Source organism: Nylanderia fulva, unplaced genomic scaffold (genome assembly GCF_048542155.1).
Source record: "Nylanderia fulva isolate GAGA-0341 unplaced genomic scaffold, ASM4854215v1 Scaffold13, whole genome shotgun sequence".
Taxonomy (NCBI): Eukaryota; Metazoa; Arthropoda; class Insecta; order Hymenoptera; family Formicidae; genus Nylanderia; species Nylanderia fulva.
Window position 1 is genome coordinate 4,430,119 of NW_028189518.1, and position 22,614 is coordinate 4,452,732.

The 22,614-nt window shown below is 33.8% G+C and overlaps 4 protein-coding genes across 4 annotated transcripts in view; 2 read left to right on the forward strand and 2 right to left on the reverse strand.

Moving 5' to 3' along the window:
- The first annotated feature begins 578 nt into the window (after window positions 1-578).
- On the forward strand, window positions 579-2,298 carry RabX6 (RAS oncogene family member RabX6). The gene is made up of 3 exons (XM_029304736.2): window positions 579-1,015; window positions 1,436-1,680; window positions 1,764-2,298. Exons 1-3 carry the CDS (start codon window positions 836-838, stop codon window positions 1,960-1,962), a joined length of 624 nt encoding a protein of 207 aa, XP_029160569.1. The 5' UTR covers window positions 579-835; the 3' UTR covers window positions 1,963-2,298.
- On the reverse strand, window positions 1,534-4,988 carry Nfs1 (Nfs1 cysteine desulfurase). The gene is made up of 10 exons (XM_029304734.2): window positions 4,662-4,988; window positions 4,486-4,565; window positions 4,294-4,410; window positions 4,077-4,214; window positions 3,800-4,005; window positions 3,598-3,719; window positions 3,212-3,369; window positions 2,868-3,139; window positions 2,683-2,772; window positions 1,534-2,411 (listed from the first exon to the last, which is right to left on the reverse strand). The coding sequence occupies exons 1-10, from the start codon at window positions 4,765-4,767 to the stop codon at window positions 2,348-2,350; spliced, it is 1,353 nt and encodes a 450-aa protein (XP_029160567.1). The 5' UTR covers window positions 4,768-4,988; the 3' UTR covers window positions 1,534-2,347.
- A 378-nt stretch (window positions 4,989-5,366) lies between these two features.
- LOC114932471 (uncharacterized) lies at window positions 5,367-8,705 on the reverse strand. The gene is made up of 6 exons (XM_029304687.2): window positions 8,312-8,705; window positions 7,944-8,113; window positions 7,595-7,843; window positions 7,365-7,525; window positions 7,108-7,197; window positions 5,367-7,027 (listed from the first exon to the last, which is right to left on the reverse strand). Exons 1-6 carry the CDS (start codon window positions 8,428-8,430, stop codon window positions 5,963-5,965), a joined length of 1,854 nt encoding a protein of 617 aa, XP_029160520.1. The 5' UTR covers window positions 8,431-8,705; the 3' UTR covers window positions 5,367-5,962.
- A 10,024-nt stretch (window positions 8,706-18,729) lies between these two features.
- Window positions 18,730-22,614, forward strand: part of LOC114932585 (uncharacterized) — a 30,467-nt gene continuing 26,582 nt past the window's right edge. The window contains exon 1 of the mRNA XM_029304860.2: window positions 18,730-19,646. The gene's annotated coding sequence lies outside the window, so the exon portion shown is untranslated. The remainder of the gene's footprint in view (window positions 19,647-22,614) is intronic.

Consider the following 22,614-nt stretch of genomic DNA (forward strand, 5'->3'; position numbering starts at 1 on the left):
GACTACGTTCAGAAAACAGAACTATTAACTTTTGGGGAAACGTGATCGATCTGTAATTAGTGAATCTAAAAATATGCACCAATCATACAAAGGCAACTCAACAGTTGCATAAGCGTTTTATCTTTTAAATATGGCTATTGTTAATACGAAGTCAATCAAAACATGTTAATAAAATAGGTCTAATGGTTTTTCTTTTTAAAAAAATAAAATTGACAAAACAGTGTCTCTCGAAAGAAGATATAAGAAATGGGAGGCTGTAAAGAATTCTGCAAGGGCGCGAAATTTTAAAAAAGATGAGTTTATAATTAGAAAAAAAATATCAAACATGATTCATTTTCCATTATTTATGTCATAAATAAATGATTATTTATATTTCCAAAAATATATGTTACGTTATTTTCAATCGGTCCTTATATTTTTAAGAGAATATATTATATTATACAATGAAAAATTGTGATATATCTTTAAAAAAATAATCATTAAACATCAGTCATTCAACATCAGATTCAATATTAAATCATAAAAAAACGCTACACATTCTAATGAAAAAAATCAACTTTGCTACTTTTTTTCTCTTGGTACACCCTATAGAATGCGTGGGTTTCATTGACCGTCTATTGTCAGAACCCACTGACAAAACGAGGAGGGATTGGCAGGGATGAATCACCTGTCTAATAATAATTGTCGCAATTGAGAGATTTATGTTTCGTGTGACATCGAGGCGCGATTTCTCGTTGATCTTCGATTTAATTCTGCTAAATGAGAGACGTGCACGTGCATGACGATGCGCCGTCATTAGTGATCGTAGCCGGTGTCGCGCGACGTCGTCAACGATATGGCGACTGTCAAAGTAACGGAGCAGAAGGTTATACTGTGCGGCGAGTACGGAGTAGGCAAGACGTCAATATTTCGACGCTTTGCTAACAATACGTTCGTTGCCAGTAGCGATCGTAAGTCGACCCTGGGTCTCGACAATATCGATAAGGAATACGTTGTTGAAGACAGACGAATACGGGTGAGTCTCGACGTTGCCTCCGCCAGTTGTTTTTTTACTCCGTAATCTGCAAAACAAGGAATGTAATAGGATTGCTTTAGAAAAAAACTTTTTCTTATCGATCGTGTCCCAGATTTGCCTCCATGTGAATTGTACTGTACATAATTTATTTTTATATTATCTTTTCTTGTTCTGCTAAATCAAGCATGAGTTATGTACAATGCAACAAATTAAAATAATACATATTTATTATATAATATATATTTAAATATATATAATATAATATATATTTATAATAAATACATATTTTGTATATGGTTTTTAAATATTGCATTAATAAATATTTATAAATATAGTATATAAAAAGATATTAATATATTTTATATATTCCTGAAATTAGGTCGCTGAATATTTCTGACTTTGTTTTTTTTATTTCTTTAGCTACAATTATGGGACACTGGTGGTATGGAAAGGGTTGCATCCGTTACCTCAAGTTATTACAAGTTTGCAGAGGCTGCTATTTTAGTGTTTGCCCTGGATAACTCAACGTCGTTTCATTTATTATCTCAACACTTGCTTGACATAGTTACATATGCAGAAAATGCAAAAATATTCCTTTGTGGGAACAAAAGTGATGTGGAAAGCGTTGCACCGCAAGTCACAGATGCAGAGATGGAACAATTTTGGTAATGATTGTTAATAGTTCTCTCTTATAATTAGCTTAAATTAAGTTTTGATATAAATTGTGAGAAAGATGAATCTTTTCCAGTGAACAATGTCATAATCTGATTTCGGGAATATACAAAACTTCGTGTAAAACTGGTGAAGGAATTAATGAGATGTTTGAGGATATAGCACAACATCTGGTGGAAGCTAATCGGTCGCGAATGGAACTTCACGAGATGGACAAGGATCGATTTAAAATTTCCTACATCGACGAAGCAGCTGACCCGTCATGTTTATGTTAATCTGTGATCACAAACACGACATGTGTAATTCTTTGAGAACTACCAAGGCTCAACATGAATTATAACATAAATTTTTTATATCAAACATCTATCACATGTGACTTTTCTATGAGGAAAAGTTACAAAAAGAGAGGATGGGAAGAATGTACGAACGTGATGTACATATATAAATGACGTATCGCGATCACAGATCGAATCTAACATACATGACGGTGAAGACTTTTAAATAAAAAATTTATTATTATACGTTGTAAGAAATTATACCTCTTGCTCGACTAGGCTTGATCTATTAATGTAATTTACGATTGATATTATTATATATATTTAATCAACATACATACTATGTATACTTAAAGTCGTAAAGACTACACGCGATAATGAGGCACTAGTGCTGAGTCCAGTTGATAGTTTTCAAGTCCACACCACTTTCCATCATTTCCCACAATGGGCTGTAAAAGAACAAGCGAATGAAGATTAGAGTTTTGGTACTTATTCTTGGTGTCACGTCGTCACGATTAATACATATGCGTAGAGATAGAAATAATCACACGATCTCATGAAACGTCCAACGATAAAGTTGTTCCCTCCATGAAACGAGATTACAAACGTTTCAAATTGTTAAATCGAAATAACTCATAAGTTTAAAGCATAGATCCTTCATCACATCTGACACTTGAAAAAAAAAATAAACGTTTATATGATAATTAATAACCGTGTTACCTCATATCCCGAAGTCGCTTCACATGTTTTATCGTATTGTCCGCGGTGAAATTTATTTCTTCGAGCGTTGTAAATCGTCCAATGCCAAACCTAGTCCACAAAATTACATTCATAAAGTACAAAGTTTTTAATGAGATAATTCTGCTAATTAGCGAAGTTCCTTCATTTTAAAATATGAATTTTACCTAATACTGGAATGAGCCAGATCTTCCGAAGTACCAATCGCTCTCAGCACATAACTGGGCTCTAAACTGGCGCTGGTGCAAGCCGAACCGCTGCTAAGCGCTACAGTTTTCAGAGCCATTAATAATGATTCACCTTCGACAAACGCAAACGATAGATTCACGCAGCCTGGATACCAAGCCACAGGATCGCCGTTTCGCACAACGTGCGCCAAGTTTGACATTATCTTCTCAATAAGGTGATTTGATAGCATGTTGATGTATGTGTGGTCGTACTAAAAATTACACATGTAAATTTTAATTCCTTCAGAAGGAATTGTATAATAGCAACTATTTGTTTTACTTACTGCCATTTCGGTTTGTGCTAGCTCACAAGCAGCACCCAATCCTACAGCTAAAGGGGTAGGCACAGTGCCACTTCTCATTCCTCTTTCTTGTCCACCTCCACTTTGCAATGGCTCCACACGCACTCGTGGCCGTCTTCTAACATATAAGGCTCCAATCCCTTAATAAATAATTAATAAAATGAATATAAGGTGCACACAAAATATTTAACTTTTTTATCAATGAAAATTATATTTATATTTTTCATGAATAAGTTCACTATTAAAAGTTTCAATATAAACAGATAAAAAACAATTCTAATACATAATAATTTTAATACATGCTATTTATGAAAAAGTTATACCATCTCTTTTTTATAAATAGTAAATTACAGTAATAGCAAAATTACCTTTTGGACCATATAACTTATGACCACTAATAGACATAAGATCAATATTCATAGCATTAACATTGATTGGCACTTTCCCAACAGCTTGTGCAGCATCTGTATGGAAAAAAACTTTCTTCTTCCTGTAACATTAAGAGAAAGAAGTGGAGTTAAAAAATATTATATATATATATAGAATAAGCACAATGTTAAAGTCACTCACCTACAAATGGCGCCAATTTCTTTGATAGGCTGTTTAACACCGATTTCATTATTCACCATCATTACAGAAACAAGGGACGTAGTTGGTTTAATAGCTGCTTCTAATTCGTTGAGATCGATAAGACCATTTGCATTAACAGAAATGTATGTTACATCAAATCCTTCTGCTTCCAAGGCTCTACATGAATCCAACACACATTTGTGCTCCTAGATAAGTTCAACAAGTTCATTATATTTATCAAATTAGGATTTATTAAGTAAAGATGCAACTTTCTTACTGTTTGGGTCGTCACAACATGATTTTTTCTCGATTTGTAGAACCTTGCTACACCCTTTACAGCTATATTATTACATTCTGTTGCACCTGATGTAAATATCACTTCCTTCTTATCTGCTCCTATGAGATCTGCAACTTGCTATTAAAAAGACATAAATAATTTGTTATAGACTAAATAAAATCATAAAATATGAAAATAAATTTGCAAGGCAACTAACTTTGCGAGCATGCTCAACTGCTGCTTCCGACTCCCAACCATACATGTGAGTTCTGGAATGTGGATTGCCATGGTATACTGTCATATATGGCATCATTTTATCCAATACCCGAGGATCCTGCGTAATAGTTTAATATCTTATTTTTCTATATGCACATAGATTGCATCATATGACATCATGCTTTCAACTTACCAGCGGGGTAGTAGCTTGAGCATCCAAATAAAGGGCTCTACCCTCTTGTGGACCCTTTTTATATTCATCTGTAATAGGAGCTGCAATGTATAAACAATCATATAATTAAACATTACACTTGACATATTTATATAACTAAATATTGCATTAATTTTGATAATAATACCCCAACTTACATTCATACTCGGTGACGTCTGACAAGTGCTGAGAGCACGTGTGCAGACAACCGCGATCTTTCACGCGATGCAACGCGAATATCAAACACCTCGTTGATCGAAACATATTCTAATAATTGTCTGATGTAAAATGCATTCCACAAACTCGCATGCTCTAACCTAACGTTCTAACCAACACCGTGTTCAATGCCACACTATCAACATTGCAACACAAGCAAAAGAAAATGACTGTATACTATATAGTGGTATACATGTACATACAAATACATATACATGCATGTATGTATGTATATTGCATTACTATGCAGTTTACACAATTCCTTCATTATTCCTCCATAATTGTAAAGATATATGTACATTGTACATTATCATTAAAAAAATTATAATCAATGATAAATTTTATATTATGTAAAACAAATTATAATTGTAATGTATTTTATTTCAATCATTTCAAAATTATTGAAAAAAATAAATTATTAATTTACTTTTACATATAATGAATTTTAAGATATAATTACCAATAACTTTACATTGTAATTTAATTAATAATCAAAAATATATAGAAGTAAAAATGCTTGATAAAAAATCAAATACCTATAAAAGTCATATTTAATATATCTATATAATCCCTTTTTCTTTTCTATTTATAAATATATTTTCATACATTATACTATGTAAAAGTAAAAAATATTTTTAAATACACACATTAAACGAAAAATATAGACATTTTGTTAAAAAGTCTTATTTTTCCACTTGCAATATAATTGTTTTCTTTATCATAAATTACAGAAATATATACTGACTTGATAAGATTTATAAAACAATCAATGTCTCTATCACATGTACACACACATGGATTTATTTCATTTGATAAATATCAGTATATTATTCTCTTTTAAAGTTATTATTGAAGACAAGCAAGATTTTTAGATATATGCGATTTTCTCCTGATATTATTCAAAAATTAATAATCTCGATAAATACAAAATATACTTAATATGTACTATATATAATCAAATTCATATATATTATAATAATACTTATAATTATATAATATTTTGTGTATTGCAACTTATTAATTATTATTCACATATAGTGATTATATTGTGATAAATTTTGAAATATCAAATGCAATAGAGAAAATTATTTGTCATGGAAATTTCTAATTTCAATAAAATTCTCCTTATTAAAAAAAACAATTAAAATAATGTACAAATATATAAGATTCTTAGATATATGGTGATCTTCTTACACATAACTGTACGTTAATGCAATGTTTTCGAGTATATTATTACACAGATTCAACGATCCTTGGAAAGATTTAAGGAATCTCCCATGTCGGCCGATTGGGACGACGGTTGCTTCTTATGCAGCATCGTCATATCCAACATGCCTCCAAAGTCAGGTTTGACACTCGATATTGTCAGATCTTCCGTTCCTTGATGTTCACCAGGTCTGCCGATTTTCGCGGAGTCGGCCTGTACCTCTAATTTCTTACGATCGCTCGTATAATCTTCAGCCGAGAAACTTCTGCAAGCCTCTGAGGCGGCAGTTTTGAAGGGCGACGGGATCGCGTCGACGGTAACGAAGTCACTCTTGCGTTCGTTACCTTCCATGTCCTTCGCCGGCGAGATCTTGCCAAGAGGACTAAACAGATTCGCAATGTTACGCATATACGTAGATGGCGAGGGCGACGTGGTTCGCGTAAAGTCCGCGATGGAGAAGCCAGACAGTTTCGCCAGATCGGCAGTGGAGAAATTCGCCAGCTTCGTCAGATCCGAAAACTTCGTAATTTGCTGCGTGATATCCGCCAAGGGAAAATCAGAGCTCGATGTTCGAGTGCTCTTGGTGCCGTCGCCAGCCAGGGGATTCGACAGTTTCGAGAAATCCGCCGGTGCGAAATCGTAATCGCACTTGGTGTTTTTCACCGACACCGTCAGCTCGCCCGATTGAAAACTCGGGATAATCTCCGATGGCGAAATGTGTTTGGAGCTTACGATGGAGTTACCGTCTTTTATCTGCGTGATGGACGCTGCATCATTAGGACCTATACTGTCCTTTTTAATGCCATCACGAGAGGTCGACGGTTGCAACACGAACGGCTTGGATGTGGGAGTGATTATGGCACCGCCGTCTGGTTTGAAGTTGACCGGGGCGAGGAAAACAGCCGCGTTACCAGCTGTGAGACCCACTCCTGGTGGAACGGGTGGCCCGAGTGATTCTGATGAAGGTACCAAGGGAAATTTCATAGTTAAGAACTCTGGTGCATTGCCATCTTCAGAGCCTGGACAAATCATTTCTCTGATCACGTCCCAGTATGAACCGTTTGATCTATTTCGACCAGGCAACTTTGATGCTAGGGAGCACTATTAATATTAGAGATTATTAATATAATATTTAATAAGTTTTATTATCTGTACATTTATTATTATTAATAGTTACTCACTCGTAAACGTTCAAGGTATGTTGTATTATTGTTAAAATTGGCAGTAAAATCGATGCCACCTTCGCTCTTATAATATTCTATACATCTTCTCTACAAAAGTAAATTATATAAGTGAGAATCATGATAGTAAATAAAATCTCTTATGTAAATCTAACTATTTTTAAATTTTACATTTTGTTTAATTGAACTTTAATTAAAAGATTCAATATTCAATATTACTATTGAAATATGTGAATGATTCATTAAGAAATACTTACAATCTCCTCCAAAGTATCTTGAGAAAGAAAATGTTCCTGTGATAATGTGTAACTGAGAAGCATTGGTCGAGGATACTCGTGAGGTCTATTTTCAGGTGGTGGCAGAGACCAAAAGACATTAAAATTTGACTCATAGCAATTGCCATCCATATTGTAAGGAGCTATCAAATTAAAAATAAATAATTATAAAGTATACTGTACATGCAGAAAAAAGTTTTTAATATACTCACAGCATATCAATCCTACGCACGGTATATATCCATTATCACTAGGCCCCTTCATTTTGATCTGATAATCTAATTGAGAATCCACATCTCTTAATGAAGGTGATGCATGAGAGCGTGGGTGAGAATGATACCATCCTACCAGTGTGACACGTTTCCATTCCATGGCTCTTGCAATTTCAGCTTCCACAGCTGCTGCAGCTGACTTCTCCTTGCCAGAGTATCGGCATGGAAATGCACATGTTATAGAAAGATCTACAAAATACATGACTCAATAAATTAATATTCTAATTGTATGTAAAATATAATTATGTACTTCATATATAATATTAAATGCAGTAATTATGAAATGTACTGTGTGAATTGATATCCCAGTGTCCACCCAGATAGCCACAAACTTCCTTGTCCGTTAAATGACAGTGTAAATCCACTAACAAGGCTGCAGTAGTCGTAATAGTTACCAGGAAGGGCTGTATCTTTCCAAGTGTACTAAATGATGTCAGTTCTACCATTGTACTCATATCCCTGCCAAAACAAAAAAATATATTATAATTTTCATGTATAAAAAAATATATATAATCAATAAATCAATAATATATAATCAATAAATAAAAGAATAAGAATATAAATAATATAATAAATAAAAATTTATATAATATAAATATAATATATAAAAATATATATAATCAAAGAAATCAAATATATGTTTCTCTATAAGCTTACATGGCATGACTTCGTATGCCTAGATTAGCATGTTTCACTGGCACTCGTACTATCTGTATCGGAGGACTGGTTTGAATTTTTTCGCAACTCTCCTCTATAATTTCTGGTGTCGTTTCCATTATCTCAATACACTTTTAAGAAGTAAAGAGAGAAGAGAAATGCGGCTTTTTGACAATATTACAATATTCACATATATTCTTACTTTCTTCGTACGTTTGTCATGTTAAAAAGTTTTCGCTTTTAAAATATATATTTTATTTCTGTTGCTTCTTCTGAAACACTGATTGAGACAGTATCTTTTATATAATCAGTGCAAAATATATTAAAAAAACGTTTTTTGACAACAAAATAGAAAAATACACATTGCACGATAGCGTTGCTACCTAACTCAACCTTAACCTTACCTAATTTGACAGCATATCGGTTCGTTCAGAAACCTATGCATAAGATAATATAAATTTTATTAACCAATCAGCAAACGGAGCACGGATCTCGATTGACCAATTAGAAGATACTTTAACACGTGAGTAGGATTTCCGAACGCACCCTCGAGGTAGAAGTCAAAATGTAAATGTTGGCAAACCTGGTTACGCGCCATTTAATTATTACTCTTTCAAACGAGAAGCAGAGCAAATATTCTCTCCGTTAAATAGTGTGGTGGTAGCGATAATAATTAGTAATGCATAAAAAAGTGCGTGAAAAAAGGACAACGAGAAGGAAGAGAAAAAAAAGAAGAAGGTTCTTCATCCAGAAAAACGAAGCTACAATGGATAGACAGATATGTATAATAGATATAGCTCTCTCTCTTTCTAGCACACCGACACCGACGATGAGAATATGATCATAAAAACGACTAATTATACTTAACAAACACACGAGCGTTTTATTTTTAAATAACTATTGTATTATAGATTTTTTCAAAGATTTGCATATCTACGCAGTAATACGCATATGATAAACTTTAAAATATCTTCGAAATGTTAATATATATATATATATATATATATATATATATATATATATATATGTATGTCTCTCGTTGATGCTTTAATAATTTAAGTAGCAAAAAAAATGTATAAAAAATGTTTAAAACTCATTTTTAATAAGATATTTCAAGAACATTATATACTTTTTTATTCAATAAAAAAATTTATTTTAACGTTAATATGTAATATAAACATTTTTATTTAATGTTTATTAAATATTATTTTATTAATATTTTATTTATAAAATGAATAAAATATTAATCAAATAAATATTTAATTAATATTAAATAAATATTTATATTACATTAACCTTGAAATAAAAATTTTTTAATTATTAAAAGAGGACGTAATTAACTTATTTAAACGTTTTTAAAATATTTTTGAAAATGAGTTTTAAACATTTTTTATACATTTTTTGTTATACTTGGGAAGTGAAAAGAATAATCTTAATATTTTTTAAATAAAAAATGAAGAGAAAGAGAAAAATATATAATATACTTGTATTATATATACATATATTTAATTGGAATTTGCATTTTTAAACATATATATAATATTTAAATTTGGATATTTTTATATATAATAATTATTAAATAATGCTGGGTCCAAGTTTACGACTATTTTCATTTATGATTATTACATATTTGAAATGCTATTCTTGTTGCATACAATATTTGTTCATCTGTGCTTAAGAATTGAGATTCCGATCAATATTTAAGATATCATAACTATGACCGACTTAATTTCTCTATGATAGCAAATATATATTTAAAACGCATTTAAATTTTATGAATTTCAACTGATTGATTACTGTTATTTAAACCTATACTGTCTATAATAATAACATCAAAGGTAAGTCACAGGACGTGATATTAATCTTGAATGCATTATTTTTGGATTAAATATTTAAGATTTTGATGAGATATGAAGGTAAAACTTTTACAGAAAATTAAAATTTATTTATAAGTGGTTTTATATGCAATCATATAACAATAACATAGAGTTATTTTTTGTGCTTATTTATTCTTTTGTTTCCTAAAAAAAATTACTATTTTAATCTTATTTATAGTCAAATAACATGCAAAAGACAGAGTATACCTATAAACGTATTCAAGAATAAAATAAAAGAATCAACTTTTATTTTGAAAGATTAGTTAAGCGTGAAAATATTATTTATTTAAAATAATAACTATGCATTTATTTGAAATATTTAATATTGAAAATCATGCAATAAATTTTATATTTTCGATACATTGAATACATACATATATTACGACTTTTCCAATACAGATATTGTTTAAAAAGATGCCTTCTTCATGGAAAAAAATTAGCTACTTATAGCAAACTTTTATAGTTGTCTATATAGTCTATATATCACAACCTGAAACGTAGTTATCATGCCTAAATTTTAGCTATGGTAACTAATATCTTTTAGTTGTAGTTTAACAGAAAAATGCTGTAGATAAAAAGTATTAGCTATCAACTAAAATTTACGCAAGATAATTAAATTTCATGTGTAATATAGGGACAACTAAAATTTCTAGCTATAGTAGTTAATATTTTTTCCGTGATAACTTTTGTCTACATATAATAAAAATTAGCTATCACAGCTAAATTTTAGCTCCTCTTATATTACAACTTGAATTTTAATTATTATGCCTAAATTTTAGCTATGATAATTATTTTTTAGCTCTAGTTTAACGCAGAATGCTATAGCTAAAATTTAAGCATGATAATTAAATTTTATGTTTAATATAGGGACAGCTAAAATTTAACTATAATTGCTAATGTTTTTTTCCCGTGTAGACGTTTAATCTATTAAAATTTATAATAAATTTCAAGTTATATGTATCCTATGTGGATTTATATAGGAAACATGCTTCAACGACAGAGATGTTATAAAAATTAGAGACATTTTTAAATATATTTTTAAATATTTGTGATATTATTTAATTCTCAGATATTGCAAACTTGTTTTAATCATAGAATATTCTTTGCGCAAAATATGTATGTATGTGTAGTAAATGCAAAATTGATATGCTTTTTCAAAAATTCAATAGTTTGTTCATACATGATATTGCTGGGACTACAAAGTCCTTTCATGTATGTTTCAATTATCGTTATGTAAATTGACTCTGTTTTGTGATGTGTGCTCAGCATAGGATGAGCATGAACGCGTTGAAGCCTTCAGGCAGCTCTGCTTGCTACGCGCATCCAAATTGCGATCATATAAAGTTGCTAGAGAGCACGGAAGAGGGGGTCGCCCAATTTCTAATCAAAAAAAAAAAAAAAAGAAAGAAAAAATGCCTACAGTTTACTCAAATATTCTCAATAGATAAGCATTTGGAGTTCTCTCCACACTTAAAAGATGATATTTATTACTTTTTAGAGTGTGGTAAATATATCTGAATTAATTCGAGACACTCTTGTGTTAATTGTAAGTCGAAAAACTCTATTATCTGAGTTTCATATTCTACCCAGAAATAAAATGTTTGTATGTTGTATCTATTATAAATTGACTAGAATAAATCATTTGCGAGAAGGATCAAGTATCAGTCAAGTCAAAGAGTTAAATAATGCTTGAGAATAATTTAAAATATTATTATATATTGTGTATAATAATTATAATATAATTATATATAATATTATATAATAATTATAAAAATTATATAATATATAATCGAATATTATTATATATTAGCGTTATATGAAACATTAATTATTTATCTCATATTTTAATTTAATTAATAAATACGATATTATTTGACTTGAATATAATCATTATGTCAAACTTAAAAATTCATAAAAGGTAAGTCTGAAATATCAATATGGAAAATGAATTTATTTGGAAGCAAATATGTCAACAATTAGATAAAGAGATTTATAGATAGATTTATAGAAGATTATTAGGGATTTTTGAGATATAATGAGACGTGTTCGACTGTATGAATATAGTTCCAATGCTATTGTATAGACATCACATGGGCAAACTGTTTAGACGGATTATGGCGACAAGCTCTTTGTCACATCTGTCATATACGAAGCGTTATATTCCATTTCTATGCCATATTTCGGTATCCAGAATTCGTTTCCTTTTGCCTACATCGATGAGAGTCGTCACATAATCCAAAATAGGATTAATTTTGATGTGATGGCCAATATACATCGTGTAAGCAGAAACTTACGAGTTTTCACATTCAGTCAGGTTTGCTGTTTCTATTCTTTTCGATTTAATTCTATTTTGACTGCGAAAAAATTAGTCATCATAGCTTTAGCTGTCCTTATATTATACCTGAAATTTATTAGTTATCATGTCTAAATTTTAACTATAATAGCTAATATTTTTTAACTATAGTTTAACGGAGAATTCTCCGTTTATAGTTAAAAAATATTATAGTTACTATAGCTAAAATTTAGACATGATAACTAAATTTTAAGTTGTAATATTATGAGATAGTTAAAATTTAGCTATTGTGACTAATTTCTTTTTTCCGTGTGCAAATACGAATTCTCTGATCTTATTCAAGACCTATTTATAGTATAATAACTATTTAACAATATTTACAAGTATGTAAAAAGTATAATTATTTTTTTTTGTTTATGCTACATATAATTAACCATAATTTTTTATCAATAATAATTTGTGCGAGCTATTATATTCTATGTATACAGAATAATTTATATTTGAAAATGTTTTTAACATCTATGGTATAAGAATACGATCGATTTCTCTCATCTTGTCTAGAGCGTAAATTTTGTTGAGAGAAGACATGAATAAAATGAGACAGTTTGATTGTGAAAATATTTCCTTTATCATGCGAGAGATAACCGCGGTTTATCTTGCATTCGGAGTATAAAGACAACACATATATTACAATTAGAATCATTGATAGCGATTCTCTCCGGATGCTGTGCGCAATTAAGGAGCGCAGTATACAACACGTTTTCTTCCATTTTCATCCGATGTAGAAGGGACGGGAGCATCGGGGGTGCAATTCATATTTGTTGCCGCAGTCAGCAGCGGAGAGAATTGCACCTTTAATCAAGATTTCTACCAATTTGCGAGCGCCGACGGCGCGAAGACAAAGCCTATTGTTGCCGTAACTGGTCGGAGCTTCAAGTGTTCCAACGCAACGGTGAGAGCCTGATGCGCGCGTGTATACCGGGTGTACTGACAAGAGATACCGATGAAGCCACGGTTCCTGATATACTCATGGTTTATTAAATGATTAAATTCTTTCGTTGATCGACTAAAAGTTGTTAGACATACATAATCCGTCAGATAATACGATGAGATTATGTGTGATTGAATCTTATTTTCAGATTCATCATTTGATGTACATATATACTTCAATAATCACGCGAAAAAAGGCAGTCTACATTTTACGAAATCTGAATCTTCTTGCAATTTTTAAGTGATCTAAGAGAATTGAGTACTGTGTAATTAACTTATAATTATAATCTACAATTTAATAAATATTAAAACTTACAAATTAAAGATAGAAGCCAAAGTATGCTGCGGGCATAAAAGATATAAAGTACTATATATAAGATTTTGCAACTAATAAAATTTCAAGATATATAAATGGAAAATATATTTCAAATAAAATTAAAAAATTATCGTTTTCGATTTTTATTTCTATATTATTTAATTTTATAATGCGTAAAACTATAGATTTTGTTGGTTAAACGTATAACCAACACAATCTATGATATGAATAGTTATTTACGGATTACACTGTATACGCACGTCTTCACTATCGTACCGGAACAGGAGAAGAGGATGAGGATTTCGTAGTGAAGACTGACGCTCAGGAACCGTCGTGCTAGTCGCTTCGCATCCCAGAAGCCTCTATCTCACCGTTCGCTTCCGGCTAAGCCCGCTGCTGTCGCATCCCAGGCAACTTGAGGCTACTCATAGTTTTGTTTGTGTTTGCTAATTGTGAATTGTCTACTTCTTGCCGGTGGTTTGCGTGTATGCGGCGCCTAGAGCAAGTGAGACAGACGTTACATCTCGGATCTGCGAAAACAATACATGCATGTAAGAGAAAGATGGAATAGGAAGGAAAAGGGAGCAGAGAAACAGAGAGGGAGAAATAGGAAGGAACTGAGCTTCCGGCTGGAAGCACATCGCCTACGAAATGCTCGGACCGAGGAAAAGCCACCCCTTCGGGCTGTGACTCCTTCATCCCCGTACCTAACTTTACGGCCACCACCGACTACTCCGCACCACCGCTTTTGTGCCGTAGATACTCGAGTTTACCTCACTAGTCGGCGGTTCTTACACGAGCACCATTCGCGAAGAGGCACCCGCAAGCGAGAAGATACCAATTTTTAGCCACCTTTCGTATCTCGATCGTACCTCGAGTAATTCCAGGATTTTGAATCAGTCGCAGGGACATTTTTCAAAAATATATACAACAAATTTTACTCTATTTTTTAGCAAAAATCAAGTGTCAACGTAATACAAAAGGGTAAAATATGCAGACGAGAGAAGATCATAAATAAAAGGAAGAATTTCATAAATAAAAACTAATTTATGTTGAAAGTAGATAAATATATTTTCATGTTAAAAATAAAATAGACTTTTGTGGTCCATTAAAAAGTTTGAAGTGTGCTCTTAACTTAATCATCGCACGGAACGAACGACGCTTTAATAAAACATCGGTACTGGCCGTCGGATCGTTTTGGTTCGCGTTAATGAGACAATTTTCAATGTCGCCCCCGTACGAAATAAAACGGTGCTCGCGCTATTGTGAAGGAAAATGCACCCTCCGTCGGATGCTGTTGGCCGGGCGAACCGCTCGAAATATCAGCCCCGTCTCTCCAGAGACAGGGGACATATTGTTCGGTTCAGTAATTCCTCGCGTTATTTCCCGTGTGTTTGCTTTTTATCATTGTAAACTGATATATTTTCCTGGGTAATTCTCCCCCTCGCGAAACAGAGAAACTTACAGACGCGGCAGAGAGAGGGATGCGAACGCGCGAGTCGACGAAGGGGTCGTAATCGCTCGGACTAGCGGTGCGGAGTTTCACTTCGCGAAGTGATGGAAACGAGATTACACTCGGCCATAACGCCGAGCTGCCTTCTTTATTTTTCAACGCGGTCGCGCTCGACGATGAAAGCTTGTTTTAACGCTTATCCGCACGAGAATGTATGTGTACGTACGTACATACGTGTCCGGAAATGAATTTGATAGAGTGACAGCGCGCAATTGTCATAGTGTTCTCTTTTTCATTTCAATCTCGTATTTTTGATCCGCGTTAGTTCAAGTTGACGTCGGAAAAAATTTCACGATTCCTATATCACGGAGGAAAATATTTCTAATTGCGGATGCGAAATGCAACGCTAAGTAATTTGATTAGAAAATGAATTTTATGTCAAATAAAATTGAAGTAGAAAATAATTAAAATTATTGACGAAATCTAAATCATTTAGAACAGTTTCTGCATATAAGACATACGTTCATTAAATTCAATAAATATTAATATAATAATTTACGATCTGCCACATAAATTTGGAATAAAATATATGTAGATTTGGAATTATCAATCAAAACATTTTATTAGATAATAAATAGACGTAAAAATATGTTTCTTACATTTTTACATTTAATGGATAGATAATTACTATACAATTTTGATATTTCCTTAATTTTAAATAAAAATGTCGATACTTTAAATTAAATTAAAATAAAATTTGAATAAAGAATATAAATTCTTTTTGCTTTTATATCGTTTAAAAGTTACCGATAAAAATTTTTCCTTGGCTGATTGTTGGTCCATCATTATTGAGATATTGTATTGACATGTATGTACTTCGCGTCAATGTTTGAGCTTGAATTCTCTCGAGTGTCGCGTAAGTGCTTGCGTGCGACACTGTGATATACACGTTTGTCATATGGCGTGACACGTGCGCCAAACGCTAAACTCGTCGTACTGCAAACAACGAATTAAGTCTCACCGGCCGTCTCTCGCTTCAGACCCGAATCAAATTCTCTGTTAGTTTGAGACTTGTCAATAAAACGTTGCTGGCGCGACCAGATCGATCTAGTTAATCTAGTTAATGATGAATTAGAGTATTTCTATTAAGTATTAATTACGAAATTATATATGAACAATGTTCTCTCCACATGAAAAAGATTATACATAGGTATTACAATATAGTAATAAATTTGGCTATTAATTTCAAGCATAAAATGAGCAACATTAATTTCATTTAAACATGAATTACAGACATTCGTACATTACATAAACGAGGCAGTGTTATATTGTACATAACGTTGGAAAGATCGTAAAGTAGTCATTTGTCTTCGAGTCCATTTAGAGGGTGCATTTGAAGCTCCGAGATATACACAACGATAAAGACGTACCTATCGGTGGAACGTAATTTGTGTTCCTCTTCAGTTAATTACGCGCGGGAGGTATTGATATCGATGCGATGGAAGGGGTGAGCCGAGGCTAGGCGATGTTTAAAGGGCAACGGTGTAATCCGAAGAAAGAGGCGTCAAGGCGCATCGCGGCGTCGTTGAGTAAAATGGGGTGGCTATACCGAGATGTATTAGTAGTAGTAAAGAGAGAGAGAGAGAGAAGGAAGATGAAAAGAGGGAGAGGAGGAGGGTAAAAGGGAGAAAACAAGAGAGAGAGAGAAATGCGGTTGTGTGTCACACACACCGGGGGTCGCCGTCTTAGTGAAAGCTGGCATGATCTAGCACGGAAGATCGGGAGAGAAAAGGGGGTTGTCTATCTGTCTTTATCAGCCGAGCAGGCAGGTAGAGCCGTGTCGAACCGTCGTGCCACTCCTGCCTCCCCCGCTTTGCCCCCCTTTCATCCCTTATATACCTCATCCCTCTCGCCGAGAGCTACGCCAACGGCGAGAACACCCGATTGGCGTTTCTCTCTCGAACGAGGGAGGACATCACGCACCCCTATTGGCTCCCGGCGAATCCATACTCGGTATTCATTCGTCACCCCATTCGTCGACCCTAAGCGGGGCCGAAATCCCGCGTGTTTCCCCCTTTTTCCCCGCGTATTCTCTCCGGTCTACGTCCTCTTCTTCGACACCCCTTGTGAGCGACCGATGCGACTCACCCCTCTCTCTCTTTCTCTCTCTCTCTCACGGGGCGCCTTCACAATGCATTTCACCGCCGGCGCTTTCACCTTTCGCGCCGGATATTTCTAAATAAATACTTTTTTAATAAGCGTCGGCTGCGCGAACGGCGAGCAAGCGCCGTAACTGCAGCGCCATTTTTCACGGGGTGTTTTTGCGCCCCGGGAGAAAATTGGATTTCCACGGCCAGTCGTTGGAGTGCCAGTCACTTTTCTCATTCCGATATTTGCTGTATCCAACTGGGGTACCACAATTTCCTACTCTAACGTTGGCACATGATTGATGCAGAGAGATTATCCCCCCATTTCTCCAAACAAAATAAAATAATAATTTGATACAAAATAAAAAATATATAATGTACGTTTATGCAAAGTTATGGTTATAACATCTGAAATATACTGCGAACGTACATTTTCTTTTTAAATTTTCTTCTACTTACAAAGAAATAAAATTTCATTATCATGCAAATGCGAGTCTTGCGATAATAAAAAGAGTAAAAGTAAAAGTGAAAAGAAGATTCAAACAGAAGACAGTTTTAAACTTAATGCGCATAATTGTTGAGCTAATATAAAATTTAATTTTTTTTTATCAGAAATGTAAACTTTTTTTCAACTTTACGTCTTATCATTAGAAACTCATTAATTCAAACAAATTAGGCTGCGCTTCTTCGTTCGGGCAAGGATTGAAGAATGATTTATCGAGTCTAAACCGTTTCATGTATAAACCGTAATTTTTGAAGAAAAAGAGACTATCTATCTTGGCGTTTAAAAAAATAAAAAAAGTGGCATTTAAAATGAAGACATCTTACAAATCCCAATGAGCATCGCCGATATCTGGCTTCCGGAGTGACATGGATCGGTGGTTGGCCGCCGCGACGTGGTGGTGAACGAATTAGGCCAAGAAGGAGCCGACGCCTCGGCTCCGAAAGGAGATCGATGCAAAGTGTCGAAAGCGAGGAGAGCGAACCTTCGCCTGTACTTTTGACGTCGCCAGTCGCACCTCGCCCTTTCTGTCGCGAGCTCAAGCGACTCGCGCGGCAGACAGAAACGGAATAGCCGCGCCGTGACATCCCGGTGCGGATAAAAGTAGGAAAGAGATGAGTCGGGCAGAGAGAGAGAGAGAGAGAAAGAGAGGAACGCTCGTCGAGAAACGTGGGGATGAAGAATTTTACGGGGTGACACGGGTCGAGCAACGAGAAACAGGCCATGGATGTCGGCTCCGCCTATCGTACCGCCCACGTCGGTGGTGGTTGTTGCTAACCTTCCCCTTCGCCCTTCACCCTTCACAACGCAGCTGGAACCTTCTCGCGGCTTGCCAGCAGGCAGCGCACACACGTCATCCTCACCAGCGGTGAACGGCGCCTTCAACCGTTTGCCCTGGGGTCGCCGTCGCGATCCATCCACGATCCATTCATCGGAAATCATCGGACTCATCGATTTTGGACATTAGGAATTTGCCCGGAAGTGATCCAAGTTGTGTATCGAGTTGTGTGACATTGGCTGGAGTCGTGTGAAATCGTGGACCGCTTCAAGATTAAAGACTCTCTCTCTGCTGTGAAACTTATCGAATTCGATGGAAATACGAAGAAGAATAGCGGAGGAAAAAGTTTGGTGTACAAGAGGATGATTGATTTCAATAATAATAATGTTTAAACGATATTTGTTTTCCTTGAGGCAGATCGAATGATTCTTCGTGCTCGAAATTTCAAATCATAATTAACTAAATGCAAAGAAATTCCAGATTTATATCTCGATGATTACGAATAAATTAAAGATGAAATGGAGAGACCAGTTCGATAAAGGTGTGGGACGTTATTGGTGATCAGAAACATGGAATGTGAATCGATTAAAGGACTGGAACCAAGAATCTTGATGATGCCGACGGACAGTCAGGATATTGTAAAGTTGATTATTATTGATGTGTCAACATTCAAGTCTCGGAGACTATATTTTTGTCATGAGGACGAGAGTTTCTTGAATTTAGTGTCGTCGATTCGTGTCGCGATGTGTATAGCTTGAAATTATTCGCGATAAATTTGTACAATTTCTGAGGACGGTATGAAAAACGTGTACTGTGACTGATGGGAAAGAATTTTACGCGAAACTTGAATCATATTCAATGTTGGATGTTCGACAATTAATCGGAAGTCGGTGAAAGTGTTCGGGCTGGTAGGAAGAAAGTCGTGTTGTGTGAGCTGTGCTGCTGGGTGCGATTAGACGGCGAAATTTCCATAATTTCTGTAAGTATAAACAATTAAGAAAAAGTAAAATTTTTTATTAATTTAAGAATTGTTAATAAATTCAACAATAATCAATATTTTTTAATGATGTGTATTTATATTTTAATCTCAAAAATTCCTTTTACATTATATATTCATGTTCTCCAAATTGTAATTGTTTCTTAAGCAGTAATATAGCTGTTTATGTATATAGATAAATGTATAATGATTCAGATAAGTTCGCAAAATATTAGTTTCTACGAATTTTAAAGACAAACGTATATTAGAAGTTACTTATATTTTATTTCTATTTAAATTACAATATATCCATATATACATATATAATAAGATTAATAATTAAAATAATAAATATCAAACTTATAGGGTATACAAAGTATATAAAATAATTACTTTTTTAATCTGTTATTTAATCGATCGTTTATGAAATTTTTGACTAAAAATTGTTTTATTTGACAAGTAAAAATACTCCGTAGAAATATTAATATAGAACCAAAAATGTGTTATTATTACTGTTGTTATCATAAAAAGGTGTTGATAACAAAGTATAAGTATTAATGTAACATACATTTTCAATAACAAAATAATAGCTTATCTGCGATACCTAAAGAGCGTAACGCAATCGCGTACGCATATTCAGAATTTAGAACATCTAGTTCATCAATCGAAGGGTAGATTATGAGATCAAAGGTTCGGTGTAATTAGCCATAATTCATGGAAGGATAAAACGAAGATAGATACCGCTTTTCTGCAAAGAGTTTTAAATGGATTAATGTTTTCCTGTGTGAGCACCCGTTCTACGTGATTGATTTTCAAATAACGTTCCTTGCGTTAATTGTTGATTAAATTATTTTCTGATAAAAATGACGACAGATTGTTTAATCTCCAATTTTAATTATTGCTTCAAATTTAGCAAGAAATATTAAGACCTCACAGCAGAAAGGGAAAACGCAAATTTTTACGAAACAAATTATATCACAGATATATAATATAGCAATCAGTAGTCTACGATACTTGAATTACTTATCTTCATTAATGTAGTTGTTATAAATTGACAGTTTTTCTATTGCGTGTAATAGAAGTTTAATACATCTTATCGCTTTGCTACTTTATTATTTTTATCGCCCATACAATGACCGACTTCATTACACTCGAATTTATCTCGCAACGAGCATCTTCCAGAAGAAGATGTGTCGGTGCAAACGACGTGATTAACCGACGACCGCATCGTCCATCTGCGCTGTACAAACACAGCAATCTACCTCTTTCCATCTCCTTCCTCCTGTAACTATTCATATTATAAGTACCTACGCGATGTATCGCATATTATGGCGATAAAAACATTTAGCATTCGAGAGCGTCTCGACAATCGTCACGAAGGGGAGCGTAACAATTCGCGTATCCAAAACAGCGTACGCGATGCAAACAAAACGCCGAACGCAGTAACGGCACGGTGAGTGCCACTGGAAATTAACGAACAATTAGTTCGCCCCGTCCATGTTTTATAAATACATGCGTGTTCTCTTTTTCTTTTTTCTACCACCGCGACGGCTATTATTTTCGAGGATTCGTTTGCTTGCTCGCGCCTATACTTACGCGCTACCTAGCTGAAAGTAACCCCACGTTCGAGCGTGTGCATGTCCGAAGTATCCGAGTATTCGAGCGAGTACTTAGGGCTTTCGAGCACCGGGAGAGGGATCTTGTAGTGTTTCGTTGCCCTTAAAAATGCGCGGGGTGAGATACGGCGGATGAGGGCATATAGGCAAGGCAGCTTTTCGCGTTGCAGCCTCTTCAAATCTCGTGCAAACACTCGGTGCGGAGCTGCACGTTCGCCTCGGTACGGCGATTAATATCCCAATAAGGTCTCGTTCACTAAGCTCACTCGACCGCGCGCGGCTTCGTTGTTTATTCATTGTATCGTCGGCATACTCTCTCCCGTGGGATACGCCGTCTAGATGGCTACCGCATCCCGATATCTCGTAGATTTCTTGGATCGAGAGTTGGAATAATTAGAAAGATTCAGCTCGCTACGCGGAAAAAGAAATTAGCTACCGTAATTAAATTTTAGCTGTCCTTATAAGGAATATATATTGCAAGTTATCTATGCCTAGATGTTAGCTATGGTAACTAGTATTTTTAGCTGTGGTTTAATGGAGAATTCTATAGCTAAAAATATTAGCCATTATAACTGAAATTTAGGCATGATAACTAAATTTTATATATAATATGGGGACAGCTAAAATTTAGCTATAGTAATTAATTTTTTTTTGGTGTAACTTTTGTTTACAAAATTAGCATAGTTAAATTTTAGCTGTCCCTATATTGCAACCTGACATTTAATTATCATGCCTAAATTTTAGCTATAGGAATTAATATTAGCTATGGTAACTAATATTTTTAGCTGTAGTTTAACGGAGAATTTTATACAATTAAAATCAACTAAATTTCAGGGGGTAGGAACAGCTAAAATTTAGTTATAGTAGCTAATTTTTTTCCGTGTAAAGATTGCATAACGCTGTCGGAAAGATAATGCAAGATGATAATATTAATAAATATAGAAAAATAAAAGATCGTGAATGATGGACTAATCGATGATCTCTATCAAAACCTTGAAGATGTAGAGAAAGAGAGAGATAATTTTATAATCCTCTAAATTGAAATTTTAAGATGTTAAAAGATATGTAAACATTGAAATCGAGATTCTGGATCTTTAAAATTTTCAAATCCTGAAACTTTTAAAGATATAGAATATTTAAAAATCAGCTAATTAGTTTAATTGAAATTGATACTTTTTTATTATTGTCATTAGACAATTCTAAATCACAGTTAAAAGAGAATAATTATCCTTCATCATTACTTTTTCCTTTACTTTCATTTACATGAGCAGTTACAGTTTTGATTTAAAAAAAATGCCAAGTTTCTTATTTTGAATGTAATAGAAATGTGTCAAATAAGTTTCATTGAATGGTTG